Source organism: Heterodontus francisci, chromosome 26 (genome assembly GCF_036365525.1).
Source record: "Heterodontus francisci isolate sHetFra1 chromosome 26, sHetFra1.hap1, whole genome shotgun sequence".
Classification (NCBI taxonomy): domain Eukaryota; kingdom Metazoa; phylum Chordata; class Chondrichthyes; order Heterodontiformes; family Heterodontidae; genus Heterodontus; species Heterodontus francisci.
The window spans coordinates 66782931-66808863 of NC_090396.1; the positions used below are offsets into that span (position 1 = coordinate 66782931).

Genomic DNA, 25933 nt, shown 5'->3' on the forward strand with positions numbered 1-25933 from the left:
CATCCTTGACAGAGGATTGACTTGCCCTACCTGTTACCTCCTCGCTGACTTCTCAATTTCCACTCTATTATTACGACCGAGGTGCGAGGAGTGTACTGTTTGTTCCAGTTCCACTTCCCCATATATTTAAATTTTGTTCCCACTTACCAATACAGTCAATCATAGACTCTATTTTTATCCCAGAATAAAACACACCAACCAAGCTTCTTTAATAAATAACAAAATTATCCTTTTTATTATGAAGCAAAGCATAAACACACAGATGGAAATATAAAAGTTCCCTTTTTACCGTAGCCCTTCACAGACACACACACACACTGATTAACTGGAAGAATAAAGGGATTTTTGTTTTAGAGCTCTATTACAAAAAAAAAGAGAAAAGAAACCGCTTGGGCTAAATACTTTCTAATTCTTGAAGATGAAAGAGAAGATATGGAAAGATGTCCTTTGTTTTGGTTTGGCATCCCAAATGCATATAGACAGTTGTCACTGGCTTCTTCTTAGAACAATTCTTTTCAGGCGACGTTGAAGATCAGTTTGGGTAGGCTTTCCAGGAAATGCACCAAGAGACGTTTCAGAAAGGCGGCAATAGTTTCAATCTGCTTCTTGCGCGTTCTTCTCAGCTTCTTGAGAGATGGAAAACTGGCAGGCTTTTTCAAACTCCTGGAACAGACTGAGTTGGGGTGGTTTGTTCTTTTTGGCAAGTTTTCTCCAATAGTCTTTTTCAAAGCCAGACCTCTCCGTGACCCTGGTTTAAAAACCCATCCATGGAGTCTTTTCAGTTTTTCCAAAATAAACCAATGTTCAGCTCTAAAATACATGAGTCCTGAAAAATATAGAAGCACTTGTAACAGAACTAATTGCAATTCATCCATTGCTTGCCTTTTATACCACACTAAGTCGTGCTTCAGTCCTCTTTCATTTCTTCACTGGTGTCATCTTCCCAAAAGGTTAACTGTGATGGATCTCCACCTCTGTCTGTCGTGTGCTACCTTTGCACATTCTGCACAGGTCAACTGCATCCAGTCCATTATATCTGTCATCCATTTTCTTCTCTGCTTCCCTTGCCAATGTTTCCGTTGATCTTTCCTTCTAATAATTGTCTCTGTCTACCTTCTGCTCTAATGATGTCACAGAAATATTGTATTTTTCTCTTTGTTTTGCACTACCGTCCTCTTTTTAAACCTTGTCTTTTAATGTCTTCTCAGCTCTGCTTTTCAGGGTCATTGGATTATGTCAGCAAAATGTTAACCCGATTTTACATCAAGTTGACAACAACCCTTTTCTGCAACTGTTTCCTTTTTTTAAAACTAAACTCCCTCTTCCTCTCTTCCCCCCCGACTCGGACTCATGATTAAAATATTGTCTGTTACTGGAGGAAGGAAATTTAATTCCGATAGGAAAGGACAATTTAATTTGGATGGGGAAATTTAAAGGTGAGGCCAGGATCAAAAGTAACAAGGTGGAGGGCTGAGTATTTAAAATAAAATAAAACTGAAGCTGAGATTCATTAAAATCACTGGCCTCCTTCTGTGCTGCATTATTCATTCAGCCCATTACGTCAGTGCTGGCTCTTTGAAAGAGCTATTCAATTAGTCCCACTCCCCTTCACTTCCTCCATATCAAGTATTTATTCATTTCCCTTTTGAAAGTTATTATTGAATCATCATCCACCACCCTTTTCAGGCAGTGTATCCCAGATTGTAACTGATTTGTGTTTATATACCAAAACCTTGTTTTAATTTACTCAATTGGGGGATGGTGTTTAACTGCAAGATAGGTTCTCTTCTTGGACATTACTCCAGTCTAAGTAAATGGTCTTTTGAAAACTGTTCAGTTTCATTGTTCTGGTTGTCTTTTGTGGGAGCTTTTTTGGTTTTCAATTCACTGCAATCAGGATCATGTGTACTCCATGATTTGTGGTGAAGGATTAGAGACATGACTGCAGATTTATTCCAATATAAATTGCATAGTCTTTATAACTGTAGCCTATTCAAGAGGTCAAGGCTTAGTTTAGTGTTTGAATAAACTGTGCTTATTGCTGCCCTCTGGTGCTGCTATGTTGTCGTCGATCGATTAGAGGCAATTGCTGATTGCTGCCATCTAGTGCATGGTTGATAAACTTCAGAACAACAGTCAAAAAGACCCTGCATTACATTTGACACTGCACATGTTCCAATCTGATATTCTACTCAAAGTTCTGTTTTTAAACTGCAGGGTTGATTGTACTTGAATATAATGGTTGAATTGTATTTTTTCTTTGAGCTATTGAGGTTTATTCAATGCATAATTTTCTCTAGTCAAGGCTATGGAAGTGTGTCTTTTGGGTTTTTTTTGCAGTGAAGATACAAGATAATGACCTCCTACCTTTACTATTGGAAGAGTTCCCTTATCTGCCGGTATCTCCGCACACTATGAATCGGATGTGGAAGCAGCAGTTTAAGCAAATAGAACAGTTGATCAAGTCAGGTTTTGAACAGGACCGGAACCAAACCAAACTTCAGTCAGTAGTGAGTTGAGTCTCCTATGCTCTGTTTAGGAACACTGGCCAAATGTACATTTATTTTATTGTGCTCTAGATATTTGCTTTTTATTTGCTTCTGATGGGATGGCTTGGCTGACTGTGTGTGTAATACTGCTTTTATATTCAGTATTTTAAAAATGAGTTGCTAGGACCCCAATTGAGCATGGAGAGTAAACTTATGATGGCTACTATTTTGTTTTATCTTATCAGATTGAAGATGCCCAGAAAAAGCACGATCTCCTGATAGATATCATTAAAAAGGAACAGGATCACAATCAGCGTCTGGTGAGGCTTGATAAAGGATGTATTCATGAGTGTATTTTTCCACTTGATTTTTAATTTAAATGCTATATTTAATAAAACCATACTATATCCATTTATTTTTGACTCTTCAATACTGTGTGTATTGTGGAGGGGGGAAGAATAGTGTGTGTGTATAGGTGCTCACACACACACACCTTGGTTTGATCTTTATTCTTCATAAATTCCTGTTTTAGTTCTCACCGGGGGTTATCTACTCTATTTCCACTTCCGTGAACTTTTTTTTTTATTATGTTTGACTTCAGGTGCATCTAATTTCTTAAATATCTGCTCCAGTAGCTCCTGTGGTACTTTGCATGTAAATAATCCCTTCCAACCACCCGGTTTTCTGCTTCACCTTCAGAAAGAGTTTAAGGAACGAATCCGGCAACAGAAATCTGCCCAGAACAAGATGAAAGAGCAAAGACAGCAAATTGCCCGTGCTAAGAAGTACTATAATGAATACCATGTTCAACTGCGTGCAAAAATGATGCGAGCAAGAACTCGAGAAGAAAGGGTGAGGCATAGGCACGATGGGGTGAATGACTACCTCCTATGCTGTTAGAATTCTATGAGTTGAATTGATTTGTTCAATTGTGTTACTAGGAGAAAAATGGCAACTGCATCTTCCCTTCATAGTCTGAGGGTTCATCTCCAATACAACAGCATTGCTGATATGAAGCAAATCATTTTGCACTGATACTTGTCAGTAGAAAGTGGAAACTGAGCAGTCTCTGGAGCAAAGCAGAGAAACTCCTCAAGGGAGCTTTGCTGTAGAGTCCAGCTGGGCTCTGATTCAACTTTGCACTGATATTACTGTTTTGTAGTGGGTCTGACGGTGTGTGTTTTGCAGGGCAATTCATCTGCAATAGCAGAGTTTTTTTTTAACTGCCTCTCTTGTGACTCACTTTCTGGCACTGCCCTTCCTTACCTGTCTCCATTGAGCCACAGATTTTCTGGTGTTTTCTCCTTCCAGCCCCATATGGCCAACTCTGTGATGTTCCACGACAACATCTTTTGGGCCCCCTGCTATTCTGCTCCAAGTATTACTTGACTGCAGTCACCCTAAAGCTTGGGTCAGCTTCCATATGTCTGTAGTTGATACCTTTTTGCCTTTTTTCCCCCCTCCTCCCCACCTCCAACTTCACTTCTTACACTGACATCTTCCTGGATGAATCTGGATTTCCTCCAATTGTGTTAAGGCCAGAGCCAACTTGTTTGACTTCAGCTTCCCTTGTCTCCAAAGCTACTCACTGTAGCTGCAGCTTCAGTGTTTTTTGTTCCACCCTGAGCTGGGGTTCAAACTGCACACCATATCCATCACCAAGACTACCTACATTAGCACTGAATATCACCTTCTGTTTTTCTTCCTCCTCCCTTCCACATTTTTTCATAGTCACTTCCTTGTTCAGCTCCTGATCATCATTCTGCACAACAACTTATCAAACCACTCTCCTACCTAGAACATTTTGGCATCTTGAAGGCACTATTCGAGTGCATATCTATAATGTGGCCATCAATAGTTGTGACCAGTTCTTCTGAAATGTTTTAAAAGTGTCAAACCAAAAAGTGCTGTTTGTAGGATATGCATCTTGGTGAATACAAACAGTACACCTTGGTGAGCAGCATTTTTTCTTTAGTATAAATGTTCCTGCATATATTTACATATTGTAGTAAGTAGCCTAACTAGTTATTTTCCTAATTCAAAAGATTTTCAAAAACCTGTTTGAGGAGGGTTTGGCGATTCAAAAGCAGAGATTGTGTGAACTGAAGACTTATGCCAAAGAGAAACGTCAGGAATACAAGAAACGACAAAAGGACGAGCTGCAGTCAATGGAGAATTACTATCGAGATCAGGTATTTAAATATGAAGATCTTGTACTAACCTAATCTCTATTATGGTAACATTCTGCCACATCTAGAAAACTACAGTATGTGCATAACATGGGAGAATGAACTTGGATTTATATAGTGTCTTTCATGACCTGACTTCATAGGCAGTCAAGTACTTTTTGAAGTGTAGGCTTTGTTTTAATGTAGAGAAATATGGCAGCCAATTTGCACATAGCAAGGTCTCACAAACAGCCATGTGATAAATGACCAGATCATCTGTCGTGATATTGGTTGAGGTTTTAATATTAGCCAGGAAACTAGGAGAACTCGCTTGCTGTTTGAAATAGTATCACATACCTGAGAGGACGGACCGAGCCTTGAATTAATGTCTCATCTGAAAGGTAGCAGCCCTTCAATCCTGGCACTGAATGTCAGCCTGGATTATGTGCTCAAGGATGCTGCCACTGTGCTGATTCCTTAGCAGAAGAGCTTATGGCTAAAAGGACAAGGTGGATCTAAGCTCTATCCCACCGCTGATTTTTCACACCAGCATCCTTGCCCTGATGTAAAGGAAATTGGACTGAATCAATTAGTTTTCCCCCCCCCCCCTCCCCTCCCCCTCCTTACATGCACCCAGTAGTCAGTTTGCAAAACACTGGAATATACTGAACTACTGCCCATGAACTAAGTGGGTGTGGCATAGTAGAAATGAGAGAAAAATAGAAGATTCTTTTGGCAATCATAACTTAAATATTTTTAAAGTATTGTACCAGCAGTTGGAGTTAAAAGTATTATTTGACTCTGATTTTCAGGCTGATATGAAACCTCAGAGATAATTATTCATGAAGTGGTCATAATGTAGACCTTCACAGAGGAAGCTTTTCTCTGTGCAGCAGAATCAAATACTGTTCTATTTAACAAAAAAGAGTTTACAATTTAATCTCCGGGAGATTGTGTGTACTAAGTGCAAATTATATTTGGTAACGTTCCGCGTTTTGCCTGCAAGCAAGTGTTCAGAATTTGAACAAGTTCATTACCGACTGAAATAATCTTTTTGTTTAAACCTAGTTTTTAATGTTGGCTGAAACTTTGGCGCAGGAGCGGGAGAAAGTTAACATCCGAGACACTGCACAAAACAAGGTAATTTTATTTTTCTTCCGCTGACAGATCCCAACTAACTAGACTGTTTCCTGAAGGAATCTGATTTTTTAAAAATTGCCACAATCCAGAAAGCACATTTACAAACTATGATCTTTGCAGCCATTCTCTCCATCAAAGAGAGAATTGATATCTTTGCAACAACCTTGCATTATGAAGGGAAGAATCCTACTATCACAGCAGCAGAGAATTTTTGTAAAACCAGTGGGAAATTATAGAAATTGATTTCAAGCTCCTTTTGTTCAAACCTTAGAGTGAATCTGTTTAGGAAATGTGAATTAAATGGGAACTGTTGATATAAGATCACTTTAAATATGGCTTTGTGAAAATAAATTACCTGTATAGTGTTTGTCTATAGGTGTGAAAGAAATGGTTGTCATTAATAGCTAATGAGTTGTCCTCTAGCACAATATTTCATTACTGGTCTTAGAGGCTTCTGCCTCTGCTTTGTTGCAATAATAGAATTTTGAAAGCCCCCCTTCTATTTCTTACCTTTGTACTGCTGAGAGGCAGCATGATCATGCGAAAGCAATGTTGGTTTTTCACATGTAGAGCTGGGTGTCGTCACCTCACCAACTCCTCTGCTATTGCTAAGTTATCAGACTGATGGTCTGACATCTAGTACTGGATGAGCAGAAATTTCCTCCAACTAAATATTGGGAAGACTAAAGCCATTGTGTTCAGTCCCTGTTACAAACTGGTCCCTTGCTACCAACTCCAGCCCTAAAAGTTCACAGACCTGAACCGTTAACTCTGTTTCTCTCTCCACAGCTGCTGCCTGACCTGCTGAGTATTTCCAGCACTTTGTTTTTATTTCAGATTTCCAACATCTGCAGTATTTTGCTTTTAGTTTTAACTCCAGCCCTCTCCCTGGCAACTGGCTAAAGCTGAACTGGACTGTTAGCAACCTTGGTATCATATTTGACGCCGAGATGAGTTTCTGACCACATATCCACACCATGACTAAGACCACAACATAATATAAAAGCAAAATACTGCGGATGCTGGAAATCTGAAACAAAAACAAGAAATGCTGGATTCACTCAGCAGGTCTGGCAGCATGACTAAGACCACCTTTGCCTCTGCCTCAGCTCATTTGCTACTGAAACCCTCATCCATTCCTTTTGTTTCCTGTAACCTTGACTATTCCAACATACTCCTGGCTGGCCTGTCACATTTTACCCTCCGTAAACCTGAGATCATCCAAAACCTTGCGACCTGCGCCCTTGGTCACATTAATTTCTGTTCACCTATCACCCCTGTGCTCTCTGACCTACATTGGTTCCCAGTCAAGCAACTCCTCTTTTTTAAAAAAAAAAAAAAAAAAATCTCATCCTTGTTTGCAAAAATCCCTGTTCGTTCTGTCAGATTTTGCTCCCGAGACATATTATTATATTAAAGGTGCTATTTAAATACTAGTTGTTTTAACTTTTGAGTCTACACAATATCGAGTAACTTTTTCATTTTTAAAGAGTTAGCGCCATTACAATTATATTTTTCTCTGACCACACTGAGTAAATCACAGTCAAGCATTTGTGCGTTAGTTACTTCTAAGTTGCTAGTGTTGCTTGGATCTTTAGGAACTCCAAAAATGGAAGAAAGAACTACGTGCAAAGATGGAGAAGGAGATCCACGAACTCCAGGAAATGATCATACGGGATGACGATGATGTGCACTTCAGAGAATTAGAAGTTGAAAGGGTACAGCGCCAACTCCAGATGGCATCATTCCAGTACAGTAAAACCCCATCATTATAAACATTTGCTATTCTGAGGAATGAGTTCATTGGTTACCTGAAGCCTGTGACTAGGTGCCTAAGCACAAACAGTACTTTCCAAAAATCTCATGCATTTGGAACAGATGTACATAATAGGAGAAATGTGTTCAACTGGAGCATGATGAGATTGTGTACAGAAATCCAGGATTATCTTTTAATGAACCGATTCTTTAAAAAAAAAGTACTGCTTTATAGGCTCCGTAACATCTACATTATTGTACATTCTAGAAGATTTCACTGAAGTATTGTGCTTTCTTTTGAGATGTTTTAATATAAATACTGCATAAATAATTAACACCCCTTTCAGGGTGTTGTGCTGGATCAACAAGCAGATCTTTCTTGCTACAGTATGTCAGGGTCTTAACACTTGATATTTTAAGAATTTTTGTTGTATAACCATCCTCAGCAGAGGTGCATGTATGGATGTTTATAAGATTGTTTGACACTAATACTGTAAAGCTCATTTATTCCAAAAATGCCTTTGTACATATTTATCCTGTACAGTGGATAACTGTGTATACATACAGATTTACTAGCATATTAAGGGCAGTTATATTAATCTAACCTTTCTCTATGATCATGTTCTGAGACTAATTTATTAAATCTTTTCTAAAAATGGTGTTTCGAAAGAAACTCTTGCTGTGCTCTTTGAGGTTGTCTGTGTTTTAGACTTGCTGTTACACAGCAGTATCTGAATTGTATTTAGCAGGGATATTTTTACTTTATTCCAAAGTGCAATAATTTGAAAAGTTAAATGTTGCTCAGATATAGTATGTAGCAAGTTTACGGGTCTTTTGGTAAAGCTGCACCACACCCAGATTATATTGCTCCTGAGCTTTGTGTCATAAGCTACAGCCATATTTTAAGTTAATGTTCCAATCAAGTGCATTTATCCCAAACTGTTGATTCTAACATAACCAAGGGTTCTGGTTTAATTGAAATAACAAAAAGCAACCTTTTCCAAACATTGAAGCAACACCAACTAAAAAAAGAAATTTAATTGAAATTCAACTGAGCTGCCCAGGCTTCGGTCACAGATTGGATGCACCTGCCACAGTGTTTACGTCATTGTTAAAGCAGTTCTTATAATTTCACAAGAACATCTGTTGTTGCCTCTGCCCATTGGCACCTGTGTCAGAAGGTTATGTCCCAAATCCCACGTAATCTAGGCATATGCTTCAGTCCAGTACTGAGGGAAATACTGCATTCTTGGAGGCTTACCTGCCTGTAGAATATCTCACTACAATATTTGAAAAGGAGCACAGATATTCTCTTGCCCAACTGTCAACACCACTTTTGAAGGCACTGGCAGGATTACAGTATTACAGCAGTAGGATTTACTAGTTGTTGACCTAGCCTCAGTGATTCAACCATCTCATACGTCTACAGTGAAAATAATGGCATAGAATACTTATAGAACCCAGCTACATTATAAAGAGAAGAAACAAACTGAAATTATAACAGGCAAGAACTGGGGTGCAGGCAGAGAAAGGACATTATCCTACAAAGTTTAGAGAGGAGTCACTGTCATGGGCCTCACTGTAACCATTAGAAAGTTGCTATGACAGTGAAAAAATTATGTTCACCTTTTACAATGATAGCATAATCCAATAACTTCTAACAAGCAAGAGCCAGGAGTTCCTACCATGGCAGCTGGGAAATTTAAATTGTTACTAGCTTTTTATACTAAATTTAATATCAGTAATGATGACTATGTAACTACACATTGCTGGTAAAACCTATCCGGCTCACTCATATGCTTTTAGGAAGGAAATCTGCCATCCTTACACGGTCTGGCTTAAATATGATTCCAGATCGACAGCAATGTGGTCGACTCCTAACTGCCTTCAAAAATGGCCTCCCAAGCCACTCTGTTGTATCCAAAAAGGTGGCTCACCACCACCAGCTCAAGGGCAATTAGGGATGGGGAATAATACTGCCCTTGCCAGCAATGTCCACATCCCACATCTGAATAAATAAAGGCACATAGTTATATAAGAGTTATAGTTCAAAAGGTGAATTAACTCAGATTTCCTTGTAAAGAGCAAAATCTAAGGAACACTTAAGTTACATTTTCAAGTGCAAATACACTTACTTAAGGTTTTTTTAAAAAAAAGCACCAGATGCAAATCAACAGCTGAGGAAACCATTAAACAGGAAACATGGTAGTTTGTGTTTGCAAATTTTATTTCAATGGTTGCTACACATATGCATGAATTATTTAGAGAAAGTAAATACAGTGCTTTGGGGAGCTAGAGTGATAAGGGTCAGAATTGGAAAATACAAGACTTGATCTAGTGCTTAATACATCAAACCAAATATTCAATATTTGACATTCCATACATAAATTCTACCATCACATCTATAAGAGGAAATATTGCAAAATAAGTCATCTTAACAACAAAGTTAAAGTTATAATTTCTAGTGTTATGCATTGCTCCGCAAAGTTAGATGGCAGTGCTCCAACATGGTGCAGATTTACAAAGAAATTGGCTGCTGCCATGATGGAATGCTTTTTTTTTTTAAATGTTCTGCCAAATACTCGCTGGCATACTTACCACCTACCATGCAAGTGTCTGTTTGGATATTGGAGAATCGATTTGAAAAAGTAGGTCCTGACAGTGTGCATGCCAGGCAACACAAGAGTTTGTTTTCTGCTGCCATTTATTTTTGGGCAATAGATAGGAACAAAGGAATAGAAGTAAGCCGTACAGCTTGTATGGTAGGCATTCACATCTTGGAGATCTGACAACCAAATAGTCAGGTGCAAATTCTCAAAGTAACATACATTTCGGAATTAGCATACATGACTTATTCGGCCCATCAAGTTTCTAGACAGATATTTTACTTAGCAAGCCACCTACTTCCATCCTACACTTTGGCTCATTCCGTCCAACCTTCAATATTCCTCTTTAAATCGACTACTTCCTTTTATAGACTTCGACTTAAGCATTTGTGGAAGCAAATTCTGCATTTTAGCCAATATGTGTAAAGATTTATTTTCCTAGTCTCTGCTTTAATTCTTTGTGATTGATTACCTTAAATCTGTGCCCTCACGTTACCGTCTCATCGACCAGTGGGAAAAAGCACTATTCACCTCATCATAACCTTGCATAATCTTTGAGACCTCTAACAGGTCACCTTTAACCATGCCAGTGAGAAAAAAAGTTCTAATTTCTCAAGTCTCGCTTCATAACTTCTGACTGATAACATACTAGCAAACCTTTTGTTGCTTTTATATCCTTCCTACAGTGAGGTGCCCAAAACTGTTAGGCTCAAAAAGTGTTGCGTACAAAAGTCATATACAAGTTCAACATTATCCAATTACTTTTGGATACAGACCTGATGGAAGTCTTCAAGATTATGATAGCGTTTGATAGGGTAGACTTAGAGAAGATGTTTCCAGTTGCAGGTGAGACCAGATTTCTGGGCCATAAATGTAAGAGTCACCATAAGATAGTAACAAATAAATCCAATAACAAATTCAGGAGAAACTTCCTTACCCAGAAAGTGGTTAGAATATGGAACTCAGTACCACAAGGAGCAGTTGAGGTGAATAGCATAGATATAATTAAGGGGAAGCTAGATAAGCCCATGAGGGAGAAAGGAATAGGTTATGTTGATGGCATTAGATGAAGAAGGGTAGGAAGAGGCTCATGTGAAGCATAAACAGTATGCAGCCATTGGGCTGTGTATTATACTTTGTAAAGATCTTCCTCCTTCCTGGTTTCCACTGTTTCTTAGACTTGGAAAAGCAAAAGGTGAATCCGCAACCCCATTTAGTTGCAGTGCTACCTTTCTGTGAGCTTTCATTCAGTGATGTATACAGGTGAACTATTTATTCAGGTGTAAATATTTAAGCAAATGGCTTCATGTCATGAATTATGCAAAAAAGATTGTTGAATATATGTTTTTAAAAAACTTGGTTGAGAGTTGATATTTCATTGAAATCAGAAGATTTAACCATTCTTTAGCTACGTGACTGATTCCCCTAATTATCCTAATTTAGTGCACAGCACTTAAAGCAATTCTATAAATACAAATTAAAAACACAAGACTGATTTAAGTGATTTAAAAAAATCAAATCGATAAACTGTAACAGATTGTAAGTATACAGAACAGCCAAGAGCAGATCCTGGTCTTCAAGTCACTTCAATTCCTTGTTACTTTCATAATTACTATATGCTGTGAAATAAACATTTTGGCTTAATTCAGTTAATGACTTTGTGTTTTTTCAATTCAATCTGTCATCAATATATGATCACAGTGAAGAAATTAAAAACCGACATCTTTACACCATGCCGATCAAGAAGTAACCACTGATTGCAATATAACTCCTACAATTCACAAACTGAGAACCTTAAGATGGCAGGAAAAGTTGAGAAGGCTGTTTAAAAAAAGCACACTTGGCATTAGAGACAAGTACAAAAGCAAGAAATTTATGGTAAACCTTTATAAAATCACAGATTAGACCTCAGCAAGAGTATTGTGTCCAATTCTGGTCATCACACTTAGGGAAAGGTGAAGGCCTTGGAGAGGGCAAAGAGATTTTAGAATAGTACCAGGGATGAGGGACTTTGGTTATATGGAAAGACTCGAGGAGCAGTGATTGTTCTCCTTTGAGCAATAAAGGTTAAGGGAAGATGTAATAGACAGGGAGAAATAGTTTCCACTGGTGGAAGGGTTGGTATAATTGGCAAAATGTCAGGGGAGAAGAGAATTTTTTTCATGCAGCGAGTTATGATCTGGATTGCACTGCCTGAAAGGGTGGTGGAAGCAGATTCAATAACAACTTTCAAAAGTAATTGTGTATATATACTTGAAAAGGAGAAATGTGCAGGGTGATGGGGAAAGAGCAAGGGAGAGTGACTAATTGAATAGGTCTTCAAAGTCTGCACAGACATGATGGGACGAATAGCCATGTCCTGTGCTTGGTGATTCTATGATTCTAAGTATTTTCAATGTGAAATATTACCACACTTCCCCATTCACTATTACAAAGTCATTTAAAAGGATTGAAGCTTGATAAAGTGTTTGGCAAAGTCTATTTGTACAATAAAAATCATGTCAAAACACACACTGTTTCAGGAGTGGTACATTGTCATAACCTTTACTATGAAAATATTACCCGTTTAAAGATTTTTCTTGCCAGTTACAAGAAATCTATATGGAGACCTAATATTTCTGGTCAGTTGGTCGAGAAACAGCCTCTCAACTGATGCCATCAAGTAGCATCACAGTCAGCAGCAAGTGTTATTTCTTAGTTCATGATGCTCATACAAAGGCTCCCCCCCTGCCAAATTCGCTAAGTGAGAAGGCACATTACATGCTGTGGTACTGAGCCATACATACCTGGCAAGCATGATCCTGCTTTCACCTGATATTAGGGTTACCAATTTTGCTTGGACACATTCCTGGAGATTTCAACACATGACCCCCTGCCTCCAACCACCATCCCCAAACAGCCTTTCTTTTCTCCATCTCCAATATTTTATAATTAATAAATGTATTGAAGGAAATTTTAAAAAACAACTTTTTTTAATGCCCCCAAATGAATTTTCTCTTGGATTGCTTGGAGCAGTGTTCAGAAGCTTAATCCCTAGAGATTCCAGGAAAGTCCTGGAGGGTTGGCAACCCTACATGACACCTACTTACCAGTAGTGGATAGTGATCAAGGGTGGGAACCCCTTCATAAACCAAAGCTACTGAAGTCAATTGTAGATCAACTGCACCCTTACTAAAATCAGTTAACACAGCAGAGACTTTAGATCAAACCTAGGACCCTTTTCCAGTCTGTGTGGCTCACTAGTAAGTGCAGTTACCTAACGAATTCACACTGGGTACAGATGAACTCGAATGAAGTAAGTTTCAGGATCAACGGTAGCTAGATGTCACTTTTTCAATATTGATTTAATGACTGAAATGGTTGAGCAGTTTAATAAACAGAAGGCAAATGTAAAAATGAACTGTTTATGCTGTGAGGGTGCAAACAGCATACACTTTATTGCTCATTCTGCATGGGTACATATTTAAAAGATTGTTTCCATACAGTTTTTTTTTAATTATTAAAGCTCATGTAACAGCGGGAGTGAAATACAATGTGTTAACGACGCTAAAACACTCTGTAATAAATACAAATAAAATGGAAATGAGAAAAACCTAAAAACAAAATAAAATATGGTGTTTTTAAAGAACTGGGAAGTAAAGCCAAGGGGTTAATTGTAAACTAATTACATCTATATAAAAAAAAAGACTGTAACAACTGGTAGACAATATTCTATTAACCAATAAGTGTTGCATACAGTGAACTGCTCCTGACTGCTAGAACGTATTATTCGTTTTTACAGCATTATTCAAGTCTGTGAAGCCATGGGTGCATGCTAGGAGCTATCAGCTGTATGTTGAAGCATGCGTTTTATTACAAGAGCAACACTCTAATTGCTGACTTTAGCTTTTACTTCTTGGTATGCAGCCCATTTTAAATCCATTATTGATAAACATAGGTGTAGTGTTACGATGGTTTTGAAACAGATCATGAAAACAGACCACGTGTGCATTGGACATTTATCAGGAGAACACAGTTGTAAATGTCCATTGGGGACTTTGTTCTGATAATGGGATGTCAGCTGTCAACCTTTTCTTTTAGGACAGGAAAGAGGGAGGGAGAGGGTTGGAGTGGGGGAGCAGGGGGTGGGGAATGAGGTCAACAAGCCAAACAGAATTAAAGTCCTAAGATGTGCAAAAAGTGGTTTAAAATAAAAGTTAAGATACAATTAACTTAGAAGTTGTAATAGTCACAGTATTAGCCTCAGATTTATAATATCACGCCTCACCCAAGACTGTACAAAGCACCACTGCAGGACACTTTCCTGTTGGATGATGCTCTTGCAATTGACAGGCAGCAGTGCAGGGCAAAAAAAAAATAAGATTGCTGTATCAACAGGTGCTCCCAGTACAGAAATACTATTTGACAAGAATATCAACAGGTTATAAATATATTAAAACTCATGTGAATGTATAGGATCTTCAGAACAATTCCTATCATTAAAATTACAAAAAAAATACAATGATCTCAAACTCTTTTTAAAAAAAAAAAGTCAATGCGGGGTCTGAGCTGCCTCAATTTAATATACAGGTCATAATTCATCTATGGATAGAAAAGCATAACCGAGGACAACTCTCCAATTTACATATTTAATTTTAGTTTTAATAATTGTTGGCTATACAATGAAGTTTGTCTCAGCCCAGCTATAACTAATAAAAGGTGGAATGTAATTCACAACCTTCATTTAACATTTGGAAACGTTCTGGGAGCATAAACCAACATCGCATTGTAGAGTGTTGCCGCTTTTAATATACAATAAAGGAGTATTTATTCCTTAAGTCATGTAAATAACTGATGCAATAACAAAATAAAAATGACAAGAAACTTCCCAGTTAGCAATGCTGGCTGGTAATATGCAGTTCATAAAAAGACTCCTCCCTGTCAATTTGGGAGGGATTGGGGAAAAGTGGTTATGGCTGAGTTGGCTGAAATGAAGAGGAATGTTTCTCCTGTGATGATCTTTTTATGTATATAAAAATTGGACTAACAGACGTTGATTCAAATCTGCAGCACACCAGGAAGAACATTGATAAAACAAAACAAAAAAAAATAAATCAGCCAATTTTCCATTTGAGAATCCATTTGGAATATTAAGTTTACGAGAGTTCAGTTATTGTACTGTTGATAATTTCTATGCTTCGCACCCAAATGAATGACCGGTAGGAAAAAAGGTGCTATTATGGTATAGTCACTTCAGCCCAACAATAGTTTTTGTTGTACCGATTGCTGCAGTCTACATCATGATGTATGGGGATATTAATAATTAGTAAGGAGTAGATGGGCTTAAGACAGATGACTAAATTGTTGTAGTAGTCTTTTAAATCAGAAATGCTATCAAGAATACTGCTAACTGGTCAAATCATAAAAAGCCAGCAGACTGTAATTTTCCAGATATTAGTTTAGCAGCTGATAGTCTCATGGCAAATGCCAGGTGACCGTTTCCTCAAAGTTCCCTCATCATCCAATCCCTCTCGCTGTCCTCTTGCTAAGTAAGGGAGAGACATCCTGTATATTCCAAGCACTGCTGAAACCTCGGCAGGAGAAAGCCCTCACTGACAGGTGCGTACGGAAGTCCCATGATTCACAAAGCAGTCATTCCACAGCAAACCCACAAGTCTCTTCAATGGCTGTCAGCAGCTTCTCATAAAGTTTTTCATAGTTCTCGTAGGGAGGAATGTCAATTCTATTAAAGCTAGGAAGAAAACAGACAAGAGATGTGTTTTACTGCTCAAATCCTGAACAGACTATAAATCATGCCACAGCTGCATCGCCTCAAAACTTATGCCTCAATAGTCTCTGACATAATTATGCATAATTGTTTTCCAGGACTCCTTTTCCTACATTGTCTTACTGGCTGTAACGGCCTCTAAGCTGTCTTCATAATCTTTATTGGCCAGATATAAATCACGGTACATAGTGTGGTATAATTTTCTCTCCAGTGCATGACACTGTAATCTGTTCACTCCAGGGAACAAGAGTGAAAAAGCTGCATGATGACAGAAAATTATTAATGGCAGATTCCATTTGTAAGCCCATTCCATTAATTAATTCCTGCCGAGTCTAGTATAAATTTAATGGGATGGGTTGACTGTGCAAAGATATTATCTCACTCATTATACTACCCTGATCATTTCTCCATTTTCATTAACTGAACTTTTCACTTCCATTTTCTAGTTTTAAAAAAAATTCTAAAGGCAACTTTTTTTATTCATTCATGTGATGTGGGTGTCACTGGCCTGGCCAGCATTTATTGCCCATTCCTAATTGCCCTTGAGAAGGTGGTGGTGAGCTGCATTCTTGAACTGCTGCAGTCCATGTGAGGTAGGCACAACCACAGTGCTGTTAAGAAGGGAGTTCCAGGATTTTGACCCAGCGACAGTGAAGGAACGGCGATATAGTTCCAAGTCAGGATGGTGTGTGACTTGGAGGGGAACTTGCAGGTGGTGGCGTTCCCATACATTTGCTGTCCTTGTCTTTCTAGTTGGTAGAGGTCGCAGGTTTAGAAGGTGCTGTCTAAGAAGCCTTGGTGCGTTGCTGCAGTGCATCTTGCAGATGGTACACACTGCTGCCACTGTGCGTCGGTGGTGGAGGGAGTGCATGCTTGTAGATGGGGTGCCAATCAAGTGGGCTGCTTTGTCCTGGATGGTGTCAAGCTTCTTGAGTGTTGTTGGAGCTGCACCCATCCAGGCAAGTGGAGAGTATTGCATCACACTCCTGACTTGAGCCTTGTAGACGGTGGACAGGCTTTGGGGAGTCAGGAGACGAGTTACTCGCCACAGGATTCCTTGCCTCTGACTTGCTCGTAGCCACGGTATTTATATGGCTACTCCAATTTAGTTTCTGGTCAATGGTAGCCCCTAGGATGTCGATAGTGGGGGATTCAGCAATGGTAATGCCATTGAATGTCAAGGGAAGATGGTTAGATTCTCTGTTGTTGGAGATGTTCATTGCCTGGCACTTGCGTGATACGAATGTATCAGCCCAAGCCTGGATATTGTCTAGGTCTTGCTGCATTTCTACACGGATTGCTTCAGTATCTGAGGAGTCACGAATGGTGCTGAACATTGTGCAATCATCAGCGAACATCCCCACTTCTGTCCTTATGATTGAAGGAATGTCATTGATGAAGCAGCTGAAGATGGTTGGGCCTAGGACACTACCCCGAGGAACTCCTGCAGTGATATCCTGGAGCTGAGATGATTGACCTCCAACAACCACAACCATCTTCCTTTGTGCTAGGTATGAGCCCAACCAGCGGAGAGTTTTCCCCGATTCCCATTGACCTCAGTTTTGCTCGGGCTCCTTGATGCCATACTCCGTCAAATGCTGCCTTGATGTCAAAGGCAGTCACTCTCACCTCACCTCTAGAGTTCAGCTCTTTTGTTCATGCCTGAACCAAGGCTGTAATGAGGTCAGGAGCTGAGTGGCCCTGGCGGAACCCAAACTGAACGTCATTGAGCAGGTTATCGCTAAGCAAGTGCTGCTTGATGGCATTGTTGATGACATCTTCCATCACTTTACTGATGATGGAGAGTAGACTGATGGGGCGGTAATTGGCCGGGTTGGACTTGTCCTGCTTTTTGTGTATAGGACATACCTGGGCAATTTTCCACATTGGTGGGTACATGCCAGTGTTGTAGCTGTACTGGAACAGCTTGGCTAGGGGCGCGGCAAGTTCTGGAGCACAGGTCTTCAGTATTATTGCTGGAATATTGTCAGGGACCATAGCCTTTGCAGTATTCAGTGCCTTCAGTCGTTTCTTGATATCACGCAGAGTGAATTGAATTGGCTGAAGTCTGGCATCTGTGATGCTGGGGACTTCAGGAGGAGGCAGAGATGGATAATCAACTCAGCACTGCTGGCTGAGATTGCAGCAAATGCTTCTGCCTTATCTTTCGCACTGATGTGCTGGGCTCCCCCATCATTGAGGATGGGGATATTTGTGGAGCCACCTCCTCCAGTTAGTTGTTTAATTGTCCATCACCATTCACAGCTGGATGTGGCAGGACTGCAGAACTTAGATCTGATCCGTTGGTTATGCGATCGCTTATTTCTGTCTATCGCATGCTGCTTATGCAGTTTGGCATGCAAGTTGTCCTCTGTTGTCTCTTCACCAGGTTGACACTTCATTTTGAGGTATGCCTGATGCTACTCCTGGCATGCCCTCCTGCACTCTTCATTGAACCAGGGTTGGTCTCCTGGCTTGATGGTAATGGTACAGTGGGGGGATAGGCCGGGCCATGAGGTTACAGATTGTGGTTGAGCACAATTCTGCTGCCGCTGATGGCCCACAGCGCCTCATGGATGCCCAGTTTTGCATTGCTGTATCTGTTCAAAATCTAACTCATTTAGCACGGTGATAGTGGCACACAACACGATGGACAGTATCCTCAATGTGAAGACAGGACTTTGTCTCCACAAAGGACTGTGCGGTGGTCACTCCTACCAATACTGTCATGGACAGATGCATCTGCGGCAGGCAGCTTGGCAAGGAAGAGGTCAAGTATGTTTTTCCATCTTGTTGGTGCCCCCTCCACCTGCCGCATACCCAATACAGCAGCTATGTTCATTAGAACTTGGCCAGCTCAGTCAGTAGTGGTGCTACCGAGCCACTCTTGGTGATGGACATTAAACTTCCCCACCCAAAGTACATTCTGCGCCCTTGCCACCCTCAGTGCTTCCTCCAAGTGCTGTTCAATATGGAGGAGTACTGACTTATCAGCTGAGGGAGGGAAATAGGTGGTAATGAGCAGGAGGTTTCCTTGCCCATGTTTGACCTGGTGCCATGAGACTTCATGGGGTCCAGAGTCGATGTTGAGGACTCCCAGGGCAATTCCCTCCCTACTGTATACCACTGTGCCACCACCTCTGCTGGGTCTGTCCTGGCGGTGGGACAAGTGATGGCAGTGTCTGGGACACTGTAAAGTATGATTTGGTGAGTATGACTATGTCAGGCTGTTGCTTGACTAGTCTGTGGGACAGCTCTCCGAACTTTGGCACAAGGCCCCAGATGCTAGTAAGGAGGACTTTGCAGGGTCTACAGGGCTGGGTTTGCCGTTGTTGTTTCTGGTGCCAAGGTCGATGCCGGGTGGTCCGTCCGGTTTCATTCCTTTTTATTGACGTCGTAGCAGTTAGATACAACTGAGTGGCTTGCTAGGTGATTTCAGAGGGCATGTACGAGTCAACCACATTAGAGACCTGCTACCCAACCTGAACCCGACGATGTGTCAGGTTCAGGTCGGGTTGGGCCCATCTTCTGGGGCCGGCTTTCGGGTCCAGGTCGAGTCGGTCTGGACACACACAGTAAATGCTCTGCTGGTAAGTATTAAAAATAAAAAATAAAAACTTACCTGAGCTGGGAGTCAAGGATGAAACTGAGTCTGCGCAGTGAGCGAGTGACGTCACTATGATGTCATCGTGCACGCGCTGCAGTTTCCTGCAGGTTCGCTGTCAGGAGGTAACTAAAGGGATGGCTGGGTTGGGCTCGGGTCGGGGCAAAACCGGAGGGACTCGGGCCGGGTCGGGCTCAGGTCCACTGTGGTTCGGTCGGGTTCTTTTTCACGATCTAAAGCAGGCCTCTAAACCACATTGCTGAGAGTCTGGAGTCACATGTAGGCCAGATCAGGCAAGGACAGCAGATTTCCTTCCCTAAAGGACATTAGTGAACCAGATGGTTCTTGAAGACAACAGTATTATTAATTGAAAAGTGAACAGAAACGGAGAACAGAAAGAAAGTGCAATCTCCTACCAGGTATGTGCTTTGGGGAGATTGTTAGTGCTGGCATCGATCTGGTGAATGGTGAAGAGCCTTGGGCCTGCTGCACCTGCAGTAACATGAAGACAGTTTTAAATATAAATAAACCGAAAATGGGTTGTAATCTTAGCAAAAGCTTTGCTAGTTTCACATGTATTTTAATTCGCAAGTTAGCGTGCCTTGCAAACTGCTGCCTCCTCTCACCCCAAAGTAACGTTAAGAAGCTGATTAAATTTCTCTCTCCTGTCCCCTCTGGTACAGGTACAGAGAAGTGATCAAGCTGATGTTTTTGTTTGTTATATTGCACTGCGCATAGCTCGTACACGGTCACAAATCCACACTCACCTTGTAATGCTTTAAAACCCTGCAGAGGCACTCGAGAAGATCCTGTCACAAACTGGAGCAATCGGGCTCGCCTTTCCTCATCAAAAGACTCCACTGCCTTCCAGAACCACTTAACAATATTGCTATCCGGCGTACAGTGTTTTAACCTAGTGTTCGATTTCCAGTCGTTGATATCAATCTTGCCAAGTCCACAGATAATTAGCTGGGAACAATCAACATGAATCATATATTCAAGAAGGAGATAGATATATTTCTTAATGCCAAAGGGATCAAGGAATATGGGGAGAAAGCGGGAACAGGGTACTGAATTAGACGATCAGCCATGATCTTTTTTGAATGACAGAGCAGGCCCGAAGGGCCGAATGGCCTACACCTGCTCCTATTTTCTATCTTTCTATGAAACAAGCCAAATTAACATATGGATACAGCTTTACCCTCTCCAGACCATGACTTACCTAATTAATGTAAGCTAACTGCTGTAACTACATCTTGAGGTTTTTTTTTTTTTTTTTTTTGAGTCCAATGAACCTACTTTAATACTGCTAGCCTCACCCAAATTGTTCATGTACTACAAATGTTTTACAACTTTAACAAAACAAGGACTTTATGATGGTTTGAACTATTCCACAGGACTATATTCAGTTTTCCTAATGTTATTTTAGCTTTTGATATTCCATTTTCTTTATTCGTTAAATTGGCCTTTTTTTTGGCTGTAAAAGGCTTTAAGATGTCCTGAGGCTGTGAAAGGGGCTATATAAATGGAAGTCTTTCTTTCTTTCGGATCTTTCCCTTGAACCCAATATTGCATTTTTCTTCCCTCCAATTTTATTCCTTCCCTTCCTTCGCGTGCCAACTCTCTCAGTGAAACATTGTTTCATAGCCAAAAGCTGCCCTCTGGTACGCTCAAGAAGCTGTTTCCCCCAGCTGGAATGTCTAGAACTAGAGGCTATAGTCTCAGGTTAAGGGGTTAGCCATTTAGGACTCAGATGAGGAGTAATTCCTTCACTCAGAGGGTTGTGAATGCTCAGTCTTTGAGTATATTCAAGGTTGAGAATGATAGATTTTTGAATGCTATGGGCATCAGGCAGGAAAGTGCCTAGTTGATCTCAGGTGAGGTGGTGGCATCGTGGCAATGTCACTGGACTAGTAATCCACAGGTCTAGGCTAATGCTCTGGGAACATGGGTTCGAATCCCACCATGGCAGATGGTGAAATTTGAATTCAATTCATAAACCTGGAATTAATAACTAGTTTAGTGGTGACCATGACCAGTCGATTGTTGTAAAAGCCCATCTGGTTCACTAATGTCCTTTAGGGAAGGAAATCTGCCGTCTTTATCTATGTGACTCTTAAGTGCCCTCTGAAACCCAACAGACCACCCAACATTGACCTAGGCACTGGAAATGCTGACTTGGAACTATATCACCATTACTTCACTGTCATGGGGTCAAAATCCTGGAACTCCCTTCCTAACAGCACTGTCGGTGTACCTACAATCCAAGGACTGCAGCGATTCAAGAAGGCAGCTCACTACCAACTTCTCAAGAGCAGTTAGGGATGGCAATAAATGCTGGCCTTGCCAGCAACGCCCAATCCCATGAACGAATAAAAAAAGTAGAATTGAGGTCAAAGATCAGGCACGATTCTGAATGGCTTAAAATCCTATTTCTTAAGAACCCCGGTCAATTTCCCCAACTCAACTGTTGCAGCTCTATGGCTGTTCACCTGAGATTAACTAACTCAGCACTGGCCAGAGATTGAACCTGGGCCCTTCCTGGACCAATGACTTAAGTCTTAGCAATCAGGATGCCTCCAATACTGTACTTTAAAAACAATTTAAATTTGAGGTTCTTTTTAAATCTTCAGATCTTCACTCCAGTTCATTTTATTTAAAGCTACAAAGTGGAGGTGGCGGAGGATGAATGCACAAATATCAAGTGTCCACTGAGGGTGGGTGACATCACAGACTTGTCCAAGTGCAGGTTAGTTCCTTCAGAATCACCATGCAGTAGTGATGCACGCACTTGCAATCTGGAGAAGCCTGGATCCACCTGTAATCTACATTTACCCTATACAATACGGGCAATGCAAAAGAGTTCACTGTTTATAACAGCGGTTACCATTTTCTTGCTCAAGTCGGAGATTGAGTGACCCCAAGGACAATGTAACAGGTAGGTATGTCTGAAACACTAGCACTGAAGTGAGTCAAAACAGAGTACTCACCTCCAACTCCTTCTCATCAAATGTTTTCAGCAGATGTTGTGGGATCACCTCATTGAATCCTTTCTGCAGAGCCAGAAACTGGGCCTCGATACCTCGCAGAAATCGCCAGTTCACATACAGCCTACAAGAAACATTTCCTTGAGTCAGTGTGTTTCATACGGACTCTGTGATGCTGATACCATTGCAAGTCACAGAAAGGTTAATCCATCAGGTTGGACTCCTCTTGTCTGAATTACTGATAGGCTCGCTCAACTGTTGACATCTCCTTTCCGTTCAGTGCAAGAAAATGGGTCTTTGCTGCAACCTCAGCAGCCTTTGGGTATCTATCATTTGATAGGTTGAAAATTGAGTAAAAGGTTAGCTTCCCAGCCTAATCAGTTGGTAAAGCGAATGTGTAGCTGGGATTTGAGTCCTGAACAGAGCTGAGTTAACTGATCTTAGTAAGAGAGCAGGAAGGAGACTAGAATTGGCTGCAGCAGGCCTGTAATGGGGAGCAGATTCCTGCTCCTGATCACAAGCAAGTGATCCCTGCTGGAAAGTCCACTCATTTGGACAGGCATGACTGTGATTTGACACATGACATATGTTAAGTGTAGCATGCTTGGAAGGAACAGATGACTTCAGACCTATGGTTCCCAAACCAGCACTGAATATGTTCCCCATCTCATATTTGAGTCTGTTGTAGACTACTTGATAGAAATCGATTGCTAGGATTAGTCAATAACTCCATGATCGTTGTATTATGCTACCAGGATGTGATAGAAGACAAACTAGATGGATCTTTATCTTTTGTCTAGAAATTCCTATCTTACTATGCTTCCTGTACTCAAATAACTTTCCAACAATCACCATCTTGGCTCACAAAAACAACAGGCACTCAGTATTAACCAAACATAAACTGGCACCTGTGGAACCGTACCCAACATGAGTTGCCTGCAGGACAGGAGAAAATTAGCAAAACAACACAAATTCAAGAGTTTAAAATGCAAAAAACTTGAAAAAGGTTAGGAAACAAGAATAATAATTAAGTTAAGATTAAAAAGGAGATATATGAAGAAACGGGTGAGAGGTTGAGCACAGGTAAAGTGTTCAAGGATTATTACATAGCATAGTGTTTTAGCTGTTCAGTAGTTTTGGGCTAATAAAATAGTTACTCCATCCAGAATTTTTAAAAAACCCCTGCATATTCATGCTGTTTCAACATCATACAGTATGACCAAAAAACCTACAAAAATGGTCCAGACCAGAAATAATGGTGGCGAATAAATATTTCAATATAGATTGGATGCTTGTTGGCTCAGTGAAAACCCCCAGGCAGTCAACCCATAGTACTGACTGATGTAGCTCTAATCAAGCACACATGGGAGAAAGCAGTTTTCCTGATATAGATAGGGTGTTTACATTATCTTACAATAGAGCTAAACTGTTGCATGCATTTAACCATGCAAATTTGCACCAAGAAATCCAATCCCTTACCAGGCTATTTTGTTGCTGACTGTTTTGCTCATTGGATAAAAGTTTCACGAAGTAGCACCACAAAACAATAATAAACTGAAGACTGTGCTCTCTCTTACCGAACATATTCTTTCTTGGTCTCCTCAGTTACAGGGATGCTTTTCCCATTTGGCTTCAGTTCATGTTGAATGATTTCCCCATAGGCATTGTGCTCTACACAGAACGTGTGGTCTAAGACACCTGTGATGTCATTTTCCCTGCATGGGAGAAAAATAAAACTCTGCTCACAACTATTCTCCTTCCAAAAGATACCTACTTTTTGTCCAGTACATGTTGCATGTTATCGGTTGAAGATGATTAAAATTTTCAGACAACAGAAGAAAAATATATCACACTGTTCTGTATAGCTAACACACAGTAAATAGTATGGGTCTTGCTAACAGCTCTCTCCAAATATCATCAGTCAGAATGAGAACACAAATGTGACCTGATGGTGAATAAGATTTGTGGCAAATTTTGTTCCAGGAAACTATTTTTTCAAAATGCTTTCATGCTCATAGAATGTCACAGAGTAAATATTGTTCAAACATTCAAGCACAAATGTCATCAATATTGCTCATTTTACAATTTTGAAAATTTATATAGAAACTCAAAGTTTTTGCAGCGTTTAGAAAGTGATTATGCAACATGCCAGATTTCCCCCCCAAAAATGCTATTCGTCCCAAGGTAGAGATGTCATTCCTACTCACTAAAGCATAGAGGGTTAAACTGGCAGACTTCTAAAGATTTCAAATCCTGCTACAATAGAAAATATGCTCCAATGCTATACCTCTTTATTTTGCACTATTGAATGGCAAAGACAATAATGTATTTTGAAAATACGACAATTTAAAGGTTATATAGAAAATTTTTAATTAAAAAATAAAAATTTAAATGTTATAACAATGATAAAATGTGTTTCGCATTGTTACATTTGTTCCCTCCAAATATAATCAGTGTTGGAACGATTATGAAAAACTATTTGCTTTGTGATTCAGTAATTCAGAATATGCTAAATATACAGAATAGAATATGACAAAATAAGTTAGAATTCTATACATAATCGGAAAGTATCTTCAGTTTTTGGGTTTCCTTTACCCTTTTTTAATTCTAGATCTTTGTTGCTACTATGTTTCAGACCACTTCCATAGGTAATCGCTGCTCTTCATGTCCCAGCGAGGGTATTCACTTCCCCCAATATCTGGATACAACTTGTAGCATGGCCAGGTAATGAGCAGAGAACCCTTTCCATACTGTTTCAGCCACTAGCTTTATTTGATGCCTTCAAAAGCTCTTCCTGGACTTTGCAAGAAGGCAGTATATTATACCAGCTTTGGTCTTGGACTTTAACTGCCAAATTTATTAATCACTAACAGAACAAGCAAACAGTAGTAGTAACACAACATTTTTTTTTAAGGCAGTTGGGTTTAGCTACTTCCATGTAGTAAAAGGAAACTACTACGCCAAAATAAGTGACTGGACATTTTCATAGGTAAAGGTTCTTTATTCTGCTTCTGTCAACTATGGATGCTATCTGGCCTGAATACCTTCAAAGATTTGTTATATTCCCTATTTAAAAAAAGGTGATAATTATCTTCAACACAGTGAATTTAAATAGCCATAATGCAAACAGTGCTGCCAATCAAAAATATATAGGCAAACAAATCTCGCAAGAGGTTTGCATTTGAATAGAGTTACTTTGTTCCTCCCTTGGAGGATTACTCAACAAGACTAATTGTTACAACAGTTTTTTTTATTCATTCCTGGGATGAGGGCGTGGCTGGCTAAGCCAGCATTTATTGCCCATCCCTAATTGCCCTTGACGTGGTGATGGTGAGCTGCCTTCTTGAACTGCTGCAGTCCATGTGGGGTTAGTACACCTACAATACTGTTAGGAAGGGAGTTCCAGGATTTTGACCC

General features: G+C 40.1%; 2 protein-coding genes across 3 annotated transcripts in view; one reads left to right on the forward strand and one right to left on the reverse strand.

Moving 5' to 3' along the window:
- Positions 1 to 12637, forward strand: part of LOC137384430 (centrosomal protein of 95 kDa-like) — a 54200-nt gene extending 41563 nt beyond the window's left edge. For both annotated transcript variants that reach the window (XM_068058470.1, XM_068058471.1), the window contains exons 17-22: positions 2341 to 2510; positions 2735 to 2809; positions 3189 to 3341; positions 4535 to 4681; positions 5726 to 5797; positions 7396 to 12637. In XM_068058470.1, the coding sequence (XP_067914571.1) occupies positions 2341 to 2510; positions 2735 to 2809; positions 3189 to 3341; positions 4535 to 4681; positions 5726 to 5797; positions 7396 to 7572 (794 nt within the window). In that variant the 3' untranslated portion in view covers positions 7573 to 12637. The remainder of the gene's footprint in view (positions 1 to 2340; positions 2511 to 2734; positions 2810 to 3188; positions 3342 to 4534; positions 4682 to 5725; positions 5798 to 7395) is intronic.
- A 911-nt stretch (positions 12638 to 13548) lies between these two features.
- smurf2 (SMAD specific E3 ubiquitin protein ligase 2) overlaps positions 13549 to 25933 on the reverse strand; it is a 323106-nt gene continuing 310721 nt past the window's right edge. Inside the window, exons 16-20 of the mRNA XM_068058473.1 lie at positions 24094 to 24231; positions 22520 to 22640; positions 20297 to 20498; positions 19946 to 20021; positions 13549 to 15889 (exon numbers count right to left, since the gene is read on the reverse strand). Coding sequence (XP_067914574.1) covers positions 15790 to 15889; positions 19946 to 20021; positions 20297 to 20498; positions 22520 to 22640; positions 24094 to 24231 — 637 coding nt within the window. The 3' untranslated portion in view covers positions 13549 to 15789. The remainder of the gene's footprint in view (positions 15890 to 19945; positions 20022 to 20296; positions 20499 to 22519; positions 22641 to 24093; positions 24232 to 25933) is intronic.